The 12,408-nt window shown below is 34.1% G+C and overlaps 1 protein-coding gene across 1 annotated transcript; it reads left to right on the top strand.

The window, feature by feature from the left end:
* Window positions 1–1,464: 1,464 nt before the first annotated feature.
* On the top strand, window positions 1,465–10,511 carry tspan5b (tetraspanin 5b). Its single transcript, XM_052582081.1, has 9 exons — window positions 1,465–1,842; window positions 2,667–2,717; window positions 2,818–2,964; window positions 4,261–4,431; window positions 4,961–5,086; window positions 5,370–5,417; window positions 5,580–5,696; window positions 6,433–6,494; window positions 7,916–10,511. The coding sequence occupies exons 1-9, from the start codon at window positions 1,762–1,764 to the stop codon at window positions 7,926–7,928; spliced, it is 816 nt and encodes a 271-aa protein (XP_052438041.1). The 5' UTR covers window positions 1,465–1,761; the 3' UTR covers window positions 7,929–10,511.
* Window positions 10,512–12,408: the final 1,897 nt, after the last annotated feature.

Raw genomic sequence — 12,408 nt, 5'->3', positions numbered from 1 at the left:
TATGTAGAACATGCATAAGATGGTGTATTGACTGCATGTAGTGAGCTTTGTGATGGAGATGATCTATGGTGTGCTCAGTATAATAACTGATAACTGGAGGGATTTGCTGACTCATGGAGGTGAATGTGGATGACCTTAATATGGAACAGTGAGGTGGCTGCAAGGCCTTGGATTTTCACTGCCCTTGGGGTTATTACAGCCTGCTTCACTTTTACACAAGGACACACACACACATACACACACACACATTAGATACACCCTCTGTCTAGACAGCACATTCGGCTGTCTGATGTTCCAAGACACTATTCTGAAATAAGCTTCCTATATTAACCAATGCACAATACTAGACCTCAAGCTAACTGTCTAAACTGACTTTGATCTGTCTAAAATTCTAATTGTAGAAAGCAAAGCTCTTCAATCACCTTTTTAGAACAGAGTGAATTTGTAATACCATCATTCAATATGAATTCCATCCACATCAAAGTACCAATGGTTTAAGACAATCTTAAAGGAAAGGTAAGATCCTAGAATTTTAATAATAAATTTAAAGGGATGCATAAAAGAGCATTTCAGAGTGTTATTATTAAGCACAGGTTTTTGTCATCCACAAATTGGGATTATTAAAAAAAACAACAACAACAACATTATTTACAACTGAGCTTAATGCAATCCAGTTGTTCCCAGTTTTGCTATGTGTATAATTACTAATTTTACTGACTAATTTCACAGTAGTGTCTCCGGATTTGGTGACTCTTACTTTGAAATGACAGCCCTGGCTTTGTCCTGTGGGTGTGTTATTGTAAACTGCTGCTCCACATTGACAGTTACAGTCAATTGTGATTAATTGAATGTTCATATGTTAAAGGGCAGTCCAGAATATTTAACATGTTTAGTTAATGGTCAGCGGGGTCAGTTTTATAATGTCTGGACGCCTTATAACAGTAATTTAGGGATTGATTAGTCAATTATCCTGTTAAAGAGCTTTTCTATTCATGAACCCAAAGTGTGTACATAAGATTTTTAACTTGTATTGTAATACCACCATGTAGCCTATTGTGTGAAATTTATCCACTTAATTTTTGAGTATCTATTTTTTCTTTTCCTTTTTAGTGGCCTATTTTTTTTTTTTAATAATGATGTCTATATCCATGTGTTTTTTGTTTAAGTTGGAAAATAGTTTGAAATGATACGTCTACAACTGAGAATTCGACTTTGAAATCTCTCATTACACGATTTTAAATCATAAATGCATTTTAGATGATTTAACTATTTATCACAATAATGTACTTTTTCGTATTTCATAATAATTATTTAGATAATAATTTACATTAATCTTATTGTCATTGTGAATATTCGCGATTTTATCATTCACCTATTTATCAAGCAAATATATTGATGCGCTTTCTTGCTAATTTAGCTCCAATTATGGAACCTTTATTTTGAAAAACCGTGTTATGACATAATTCATTTAGCCGGAAGTGACTCTTGAATCTTTATTTGCAGAGGAGCGCTTGTCCCGTTATTCTTTGGAATTATTATTAAAACATTTTATATATATAGATTTTTTTTTTCGAGGAAGCAGATGACTTATTTCAGTGAAATAGCCAAATCCACGTGTGGCATTTCCGGCCAGTCTGTACAAATGTCATGAATATGGTGTAAAAGGAAGAAGAGAGTTTTCCAGTCGGTATTGTAAGGCGATTTTTTTCTCCATAATTAATAACCACCGGGAGGAATTTCTCAGTTTTATCAAACGCAAGTATGTCAGGAAAACACTTTAACGTGCACGAAGTGGGTTGTTGCATCAAATACTTCATATTTGGATTTAACATTATATTTTGGGTGAGTAGTGCATTGTTGACATTGTGTGCGAGGCGAGCTGTGAGTGTACAGTTTGCATTTCGTCGCCTGGGGTTTGCATTAAACCAACTCTGGGTGTCTGACACATTGGCTGTACCTCAAAACCTACGAGCTGCCTACGTAGACAGCACTGTAGAGAGTTTCAAACGCGTTTATTATTATGGCCAAAGTCTGTCGTACTTTATATACACCCCTAAATGTAATGTTCAGACGCTCATTTATGGCTTCATCCGTTACATCTTTTAACTGCCACGATAGAAAAAAATATATATGCGAATGTTCCAAAAGTAGCTTAATTATCTTGCAAAGATAGTGAGTGCAGTTTGAACATTCTAAACACGCTTATGAGCTCCAGAAGTGCATTTCGAACTTTCCGAATGCTTCTCATGTTACCAAGAAATTACGTCAAACGTTCCAAACACACTTTGGGCTTTTAACAAATTTTGCTAAAATGATAGGAATGTTGTTATCTTAAACAAAAATTCAGTTAAAACATTCCAAATGCACATGCGATGTTCCAAAAAATGCGGTTTGAATATTTCTAACACTTTTATCAGTTTTGTGCTTGTTACTCCTAAAATGTAATATTATTAGTTTCTATATTATTATTAGTACTAGTTATATGTACTTCAAACAACAGAAGTTGTAATTGTGCACATGCAGCCAACTAGGTTTTGAGACACAACCATGTGACACATGTTTTTTTTTCATCACAAAAAGCTATAAAAATTAGAATGTAACCACTAACAAAGTTTAATTTTTAAAGATGATCTCCAACTATCTGACACAAATCTAATGCTATTTAGCTGCTCGGGGTGGCGTTCCTGTCTGTGGCTCTTTGGGCCTGGAGTGAGAAGGTAAATTAAGCCCATCTTTTTACAAGCATAAATGTATCTGATCAAGTGAGATCTTGTTCTCATTAAATTGAAATCAAGTTAATATTCGTATTTCCATCAGGGGGTTCTTTCCAACATCTCCTCCATCACAGATCTGGGCGGGTTTGATCCGGTGTGGCTGTTTCTCGTGGTGGGTGGGGTGATGTTCGTGCTCGGCTTCGCAGGATGCATCGGAGCTCTGAGGGAAAACTCCTTCCTTCTTAAGTTTGTATGTCATATTTAGTCTTTACCATTGAGTTCAAGCAGAGAGTTATGGTCTAGATTTTACATAAAGCATGAGTGCTAATAATGTGTTGGTTTATGGCTTATTCATTCATACTTATTTAAATAGTTTGTATAACACACAATGATAAATTCATTTTACATTAGAAAAAACTGTTTTGAAACTTCATGAAGAGCATAGAGTTATACCAGGATGATGGATGTATGTAGGCCAAAACCTGCAAACGAGTTGGCATTGGTACTTCCGGTTCCATTGTCCCAAAGTCAGTGGGTGTTTTTCATGGATTTTTGATTAAAAGCCTGGAATAAGGTACCGTGTGGTTTACACAATCTCAAAATAATTTTTTTTTTCTTGTCTTAACAAAGGCGGTAGTGATGAGAGAAAGGATGTTTTTCAAAGCTTCAAATCAACTGAACTGAATGCAAAATGATTCACTGTTTTGAAGCACTCAAAAATGGTGTAAATGCATTGAAAACATGCATAAAAACAGCTTTTACAAACTCATTGCAAATGTTTGTATTGAAACTATAATCTGTCAAATGCAATTAGCTAATCATTCAATACCACTAAATATGAAGTGTCTGTATATTGTGTGTTCTTTTATCAGTTCTCAGGGCTTTTTTGTTTTATGGATGGCTCAGCTAAACATGCCAATAAAAGACTATTAACTACTAGTATTCTTTTTAATTTTACAAATATCTAATTAAAAGGTCAACAAATTTATAAAATTGCTCTGGGATCAGGTAATAGACTAGTTTGAATGTGGTTTGAAAGTGTGTGAACTTCTCACGCAGGTTCTGGTGGTCTGTGTCACTCATTTTATATAAGAGGGGATGTTGTGAGAGCTTTATGGGAATGTTAAGAATGGTGTTGCGAAAGTATTACAAGAGGCCCGTTTCCTCTGTAGGGTAACAGAGGCTTTCTTAAAACATCTGGAATCACCAGATGAACTGTGATGTCAGTTTGGAAGTATTCATTGCAGTCACAGTGACAAATTATTACTCAATGTACTTGTACAAAAAATTGTGGGTGCAGTTGGAGATGTGTGTTGTAAAAATATGTTAAAGGGAAACAAGGAGAACTGAGTCATCTCCAAAAAAATGTTAATTTCTCTGTAAATGTGTCGAGATATGTTGGCAGGGTTAGGAATTATAAACCTGAGAGAATTCACTTAGTTGAATCTGTGGTGGGAATATAACACATTCTTGATTTATTGGAGACCCTTAAAGCTGATATCATCCATGAGTTGTGTAACCAGATCTCCGCTGTCCTCTTCCGCAGTTTTCCGTTTTTCTGGGAATCATATTTTTCCTGGAGTTGACAGCGGGAGTCTTGGCCTTTGTCTTTAAAGACTGGATTAAAGACCAGCTCAAGTTCTTCATCAACAACAATATTAGAGCCTACAGAGACGACATTGACCTACAGAATCTCATCGACTTCACACAAGATTATGTAAGCACACACACATAAAACCAAACCACAAAAAGAGTGTAGTTAACCTTGTGGTAATCTCAATTTAATGTGCAAACATGCTTATAAAACAATAAGGCACTTTCAAATCTTACTTGGTTTATTTTACTGGTATATAATTATATTTATAATAATATTAATAACAACAATCTATAATTTTATATAAATTACATATTTGTTATATATTTTACATGTCTATTATATATTTATAAATGTATTTTTTGCATTAGTTATATTTAATAAATTATTCATTTATTTATAATAATTAAATGTAACTATATAAACTATATATAACTACAGTATTTTATAACTACCGGTATAACAGTTAAAATAATAAAATATAAAAAGTATATATATATATACACATTGTTATAAAAATATAACATTTTAAATGTATAGTCAATTGAAAATCTAATTGTGTATTTTTGTGAGCTAGTAGCAATCTGTTTAAATCTGTAACAGCGATTGGTTGGTCAGCTCATGAATATTCAATGCATGTATGTTTATGCAGTGGGAGTGTTGTGGAGCTTTTGGGCCTGAAGACTGGAATCTGAATATTTACTTTAATTGTACTGATACTAATCTGAGCAGAGAGAAATGTGGGGTTCCCTTTTCCTGCTGCACCAAGGACCCTGCTGTGAGTAAACACAGCATATACACTCTTAACACGCATACAGCACACACAGACACACGTTTTCCAGTCATCTTACCACCTAGAATGTGCCATTGTCTCCTTCCAGAGAACCTGGGCACATGAACAGGAAGTGATGTAAATTCGGCAGACAGAGCACACACATACATGCACGAAAAATCAACAACTGTTCTCTATTTTATAATGCTCAAAGCCTATGATTTAATGTAGAACGTTAAGTTTTGCAGAGAGCTAAATCCTAGCATTCTTCATGTTTCTCTTCTCAAAGGAGGATGTGATAAACACACAGTGTGGATATGACATTCGAGCGAAAGGTGTAAGTATATATGGATTTAAAGAATACCCTGGTCACTCTTTTACATATACCTAAAGTGAAAATGAACCGAAATCCCCATAAAAGTGTTTTTGTAAGGTGAATTGTTTAATATTTTGCATGCAGTTAATTTTCTTTGGCTAATGTTTGTTTTTATGTGTGAAGGAAAATGAACAGAAGACCTTTATACACACGAAAGGATGTGTACCGCAGTTTGAGAAATGGTTACAGGAGAATCTAACCGTAGTTGCGGGAATCTTTATAGGAATTGCACTTCTGCAGGTAAATAAACAACAACATGTTGTGTATGTCCCACTATAAACAGCAGTCATTCATAGTTGAAGGAATAAATTGGAAGGGAAACTGAGTGTAGATCATTTACAAAATGAAAGCGCCTTGAACGTAACAGTGTCTTGCAAAAGTATGAAGGCCTTTAGACAGTTACGACATTTTCTGTAAGTTGTGTTCCTGTGGCTCAGTGGTAGAGCATAGCATTTGTAGTGCAAAAGGTTGTGGGTTCAATTCCCAGGGAACACACATACATGTAAAAAAAAAATTGTATAACCTGAATGCACTGTAAGTCGCTTTGGATAAAAGCTTCTGCTAAAAATTAAATAAATTACATTTATCCTATCTTTTCATTAATTATTGATTTTCTATGGTTATAAGCTCTAAAACAGAACAATTGTTAATGTTTATAATATTTAGTTAATTTTAATACACTTATGGAAAAATAGGGCCCTCCGATACATCAAACCCTTGAATAATGATTTATGCCAGTATTCTATTTCATGTGTTAATTTATCTCCAGAGTGCTCTTTCATTTCAGTAGCTGTCTTTCAAATGTATTTGATTTATTTATTGATTTATAGGAAGCTATGTCCTGTTTAGGGCATTCCAACATTTTTGGAAGGCATTTAGCCTTGATTAGATTTAATAATGTCCAGGAATCCACCTAATAAAGCATTGTTGTTTAACTCTGTGTTGCGTAATACAATAACTTATCATCTGCTTCTAGATATTTGGGATCTGTCTGGCACAGAATCTTTTGAGTGACATTGAGGCGGTCAGGGAGAGCTGGTAAGAAACATCACTGATGTCAGAAATAGTGCATTTAGATTAGAGACCCCAAACACTAATGGAAGGCTGGGAAATGAAACTATAATATAAAATAACTATTCCAGATTAGATCTGTCAAATCGATTAATTGCGATTAATCGCATCCAAAATAAAAGTTGGTGTTTACGTAGTATATGTGTGTGTGCTGTGTATATTTAAATGTGTATACACTAGGGATGTCCCGATCAGGTTTTTTTTGCCCTCCAGTCCGAGTCATTTGATTTTGAGTATCTACTGATACAGAGTCCTGATCCGATACTTCTATAATACAATTAAAAAAAAGAACAAAGAAGAGCGAAAAAACTCATCCAGGATGTTCAATAAATTACATTTTGAAATATATTCAAATAGAAAACAGCTATTTTAAATAGTCTAGCAAAAATATGTAAAAGTTTGACTGTTTTGCTGTACTTTGGATCAAATAAATGCAGGCTTGGTGAACAGGAGAGACTTCTTTAAACAACATTAACAAGCTTACTGTTCAAAAACTTCTGACTGGAAGTGTAGGCAACTTTATTTTTTCTCTAATTTCTAGCTTTTAATTGGCTTAGAAATCTATAACTGCTGGACGATAACAAATAATGATTTGTTTATATACTACAAAGACTGTTTATTCACACAGTAAGGTGGAATAGTTTCTATACTGTAATACATGCTATGTCAATCAGCACTGCATTGTTCATATACTTTATTTATCAGCTGCTGGAGATTACTTGAAAAACCACATATTGTCTTCGTGTTTCCATAAGTTTCTGTTTTTCTGTGAAAATAGCTGTTTTCATACAGCTATAGCTGGATGTTTTTGTCCATATTAAGAATTTCCTGATTTGACTTTCTGCGTGAGAGCGCCCTCTGGCGTCGAGTATGAATGAAACGCACACTGTATGAGTGTTTAGCCCTCCGTGATGTTCATCTCGCCTTATTCTGGGTCCGAATAAAACACCAGATCATGCGCAGACTATCCTGTCTCTTTGAATTTAAATCTATATTTATTCACACCTTTATTATATATATCCGAGTCTTGATCGGGAGGTAACGTCCGATTCCGATCGAGTCTAAAACCAATGTGATTTCCCGATTTCCGATCCCGTGATCGGATCTGGACATCACTAGTATATACACACATACATATATTTAATATGTGGATGCGATTAATCGTGATTAATCGATTTGAGAGCCCTAATGCAGACTAAATTTTCTCATAGAAACTAGGCTCGTTGTGTATTTGGACGTCTAGTAAAACCACCTTTTTTTGCCAATTCAGACTTCAGATAAACCCCTAGCGAGTACACTGGATGAAATCGTATTTTCATAAGCTGTGATGGTAATGAGCAGGTAAAGGATGTCTCATCTTGCTAACATCTCTGTTTTTCATCCTCCAGTTTGTTCACCTGAAGCACTCGAGCCATTCTGCTGACAGAGCTTCCATCTCTATTACTCGGCAACAGGGTTGGCACATTGTCATCACAGTATCCTAGCAACCAGCGAGGGATTCCATTCGCATACCTCCTTTATTACATTGTACAGCGACATCTTCATGTTTCCATGATAATGGTGTCCAATGGTAGATCTGCTTTTAACCCTTCTTCAAGTGCAAAATCAACAGTATTAACACAATGAGTCTACACACAACTCATTTGTCATTATTAAGCCTTTAAGAAACACTTAAAAGAATGGTTGACCCAACACTGAATATTGGTTGAAAATTTTCTCACCCTTAGGTCATCCAAGATGTAGATGAGTTTTTCTTTCTTCAGAACAGATTTGGAGAAGTTCAGCATTACATCACTTGCCAATTTACCAATTTATGAAAGTCGTGTGTTTGTAAAAAAAACAAAAACAAATCCATCATTAAGGTGTTTTAACTTTAAACCATTGTTTCTAGCCAAAATACAAGTAAGTATTCCATAATAATGCGTCAAAAGACATTAATTGATTGACTGGAGTCGTGTGGATTATTGTGGTGTTTTTATCAGCTCTTTGAACTCTGATTCTGATGGCACCCATTTACCGTCCATTTCAGCAAATGTTCATTTTTGGGTGAACTGTTCCTTTAAGGCCACTTGCATTGTGTCCTTACTGTGTTTTCTTGTTTAGTTTTTTTGACTGTTGGTCTATGTATGTGGCAGATGAACATATTGGGTAAATAATAAATAATTCCATTCCAGATGATCACACTACAATTGTTCAATTGGGCAGAAATAACATTCAAGATCAGTATTTATAGATCATTATTAGTACTTAGTGAGTTGGTGCACTTTTTTCTGCATTTTCTGCACTGTTTGTGGGGGGTGGGGGGGGGGGGTGTCATCTGCATAATTGTGTAGAATGTATTTAAATGATAAAATGATAAAATGTGTTTGTCAGTGCTATAAGAGTACTATGGTAGCTGAAAACATGATCGAATTAGGATGAATATTTATTACTTGAGGGGTATGTGTAGAATTCTGTGAATAACTAGCATTCTGTGGAAATCTGGTTCTGTGCAGACCCAGTTTTAGTGAGACCGTATTAGCTGCAGATTGTGCTAAATGAAGAGTACTGTCTGCTTAACACTACATGGGTGTTTGACTCACCTTATGACTCTTAAACTACATAATTCATTGAGACTATTTGTTTATTTTGTTCGTATTGCCAGATTGTGTGTTTATATTACCAGTATAATGGATTTTATAAAACAGTTGCTTTTGAAACTAAGGGAAAATGCACGGCATGCTTTTTGGAATAACACTACATTTTTCCAGTGTGTTCCGCTATATGAAGGTATTTTTGTGAATAGTTATGTTGACCTGTACTGGATTTTGAAATTATAGCCACTGTGTAAGCAATGTTGTCACTAGAATGTTTTAAAACATTAGCACTGAGATTTTGCCATGTAAGACAAAATCTACCAAACTGGATATATGGGTGAATTTTATGTCAAATAACACGTCTATGTCGCGTTTCACCAAAAACAGCAAACAAAAAACGTATATATATATATATATATATATATATATATATATATATATATATATATATATCTTTATATTGGAGTATTTGTTATATTCTCTTTAATTTATGAGAATTTACTAAAATTGTATCCACAGTATAATTTTCAATATATGAATTGCAAAAAACAATGATAATGGTTATTATTAATTTATTAGGGGTGTTCCTGTAGCTGAGACAGTAATTGAACTAATAAAACTTATTCCTTCCATTTCATTCAAAGATGATTTTGATGAAAGTTATCTGCCAAATGCATAAAGATAAATGGGGTTGACTAAAACTGGGACATGTTATCATGAGATTCACCCGTATATACGATAATTCTGAAATATTTCCGAAATCATGGCGCCTTTGTCAGAAAGATGACTAGAATGTTTTGCGTTGATTGTGAAACGAAATCTGCAGTTTTAATATGAAAATCTTAATCTTTTTTTTTTTTTTGTAACCTAACATGAATTTTTGCCAAGGGTCTGGCTTAAAACTCATAGCTTAAACATTTTTGACTGCAAGTGCCATAAAAGTAATATTAAATAAATATTGGCATATTTTCTCAAAAAACTTTTGTGATAAAAAAAATTAACTTGTTGGCGGTGTATCACCAACATTTTTTATTATCAGATTAAGATTATTAACATGTTATTGTTATATTTATCTAGGCCTTTAATATAATTATTAATAATGGCAAAAAAAGGCTTTATTTGAAGACAGATATTTTAAGCTGGATCTATGTTTCTTATTTGGTCTGCAAGTTCTTTTTGTTTGTATTTCGTTCTAATTTTCTCTCATTTAATGTTCTGTGTCATTTCTTGATATTAATTTTACATTACCTTATTTAATAAATACAATAAACACTTTACATTATTTCCCAAGATGGTGTTATTAGAAACAATAAATTTGATATGTTTCTGTATGTGTGTAAAGCCTGTGTCTATGTCTGTGCCTCTTTTCTAGACCCTACTAATTAACAATAAAGTGTTATCAATTGTCTCTAATATTTAATTATCACCAACCTACATATCAGGCTCACGTGCCAGTGTTTTACAAATGTAATATTTCACAACGTTACCAATGGAGTGTTTAACAATAACAAACTTTATTATCCCTTCTCATTTACAAAATACAAGCTAATTAAAATGTCATAAAAACATGTTGCTTGCATTTTTTATTTAAATGTAATTTATTGCAATTTGTAGATTGTACATGAAGATTGTAAATTAAGATACACAATTTGCCAGAATGATAGTAAAAGCAGTAGAAATGGGCATTATATTGTTTTGTAATTAAATCTAAAGCCAACTCTACTGTACATTTATCGTGCAGTTTTAATTATGGCCGTTAGATGACGCCAGAGGATGGCATGAAGGATGTAAACAAAGACTACCTGCCCTCGAAAGAAAAACAAATGAAAGTCAGGATTTAAACGTAAGAGTTATGAAGAAATTAATATTTACTTTTGGTAGTGAGCTGTATAAGAACAGTCACATTGCAAACAACGATTCGTTATGAGCTACTCATTAGTGATTCTATAACACACGTGACACGCTTACAGTTTAACCTTTGCCTGAGTCTTCATGGCTTCTGGTAAAATATACTGAATGAATTGCATGGAAGTGCATAAAACCATAGATCTTTATCTTGAGGTACATAATTCAACACTGTATTTCACTGATGTCCTGTTAAAAAGTATTAATTCCTTGAAATGCACCAATAAACATTCAAGTATAAACATGAAACAAATTGTAACATACTAGCATTTAATACACACAGACTTAACTGAATTTCAGGGGTGTGTCCACCTCGAGACCTTGCTGGGAATGAAACCGTGATGCCTAAATCACCTTAAGTGCACTTGCTTATACAACCCTTCTTCTTCCTTTTGGAAGCAGCATTGGTAATCTGAGCAGATTAGGATCAGCTGTGTCTTCTTAATCCCACCACGATTAAAATAGGATTAGAACTCATCTCCTGGCCTCTGTATCACAGTAACTGCTCAGTGGCACTGACACTCTCTGTCTTTCTGTCCCATCGAGCAAAGGCAAAAAGCTATAAGGGTCACTGTGTTTTGAACTCTCGTAAATGTCACTTTCCGGGCAGCAATATGGTGTTGCTCACATTGACAAATTCTACACACATTAGATAAAATGAATGCCCATAATTCAACAGCATAAAAGTGTACGTTTGAAATGAAGAGACACCACGTAAGATAATTTTGTAAGGTAAGGGCCGCCCAGTAACGGTTTGGTTTAGTGAGTCATATGTAAGCCATGTGTAAAACACACATAGGTGTGAATTTGTACAGTTATTTATGCACTATATATAGTGAGTATTGCATTAGCAGCACAAAAGATTGTGGGATCGATTGCCAGGGAGCACACATACTGGTAAACAAATAAAAAAAAGTATATCCTCAATGCACTTTTATGCATTCAGGATAAGTCCCTTTGGATAAAAGCGTCTGCTAAATGCATTAATGTAAATATATAATGTAAAAAGTCCTAGAATTTCTGTTTTCTTTATTATGAATGTGTATGTCTATATATATATATATATATACATACATACACATTCATAATAAAGCATGCCCTAGTTTTATCTTACTTATGATATCAGAGCAGATCTTTCATTTAACAAAACCCAATAACAGTAATAAGAAAGTCTTACATAGAGTATAAGAAAAATTATGTCATGAGTAAGCAGCGTTTTTGCTGATGAAGCAACCAGGCCTTTTTCTTCACTTACAGACATGAAGCAAACACAATTGGACGAGTGACATAAACACAAAATTTCACATCAAACTCGACTAAACTGCTCAAATATGAGTTGGTTTTCCGTATTGAATCGGGGTAAGCCAAGAAAACTGTTTTGGCACTTATTTTTAAAGTAC

The sequence above is a fragment of the Carassius gibelio genome, chromosome A1 (assembly GCF_023724105.1).
Source record: "Carassius gibelio isolate Cgi1373 ecotype wild population from Czech Republic chromosome A1, carGib1.2-hapl.c, whole genome shotgun sequence".
Classification (NCBI taxonomy): Eukaryota; Metazoa; Chordata; class Actinopteri; order Cypriniformes; family Cyprinidae; genus Carassius; species Carassius gibelio.
Note: the sequence above shows the minus strand (reverse complement) of the source record. Positions and strands in the feature narration are given on the sequence as shown.

Coding starts and splice junctions, on each gene's coding strand:
- tspan5b (XM_052582081.1), top strand. CDS start 1,762: ATGTCAGGAAAACACTTTAACGTGCACGAAGTGGGTTGTTGCATCAAA. Junction 1,843..2,666: donor GATTTAACATTATATTTTGG/GTGAGTAGTGCA, acceptor AATGCTATTTAG/CTGCTCGGGGTGGCGTTCCT. Junction 5,697..6,432: donor TAGGAATTGCACTTCTGCAG/GTAAATAAACAA, acceptor ATCTGCTTCTAG/ATATTTGGGATCTGTCTGGC.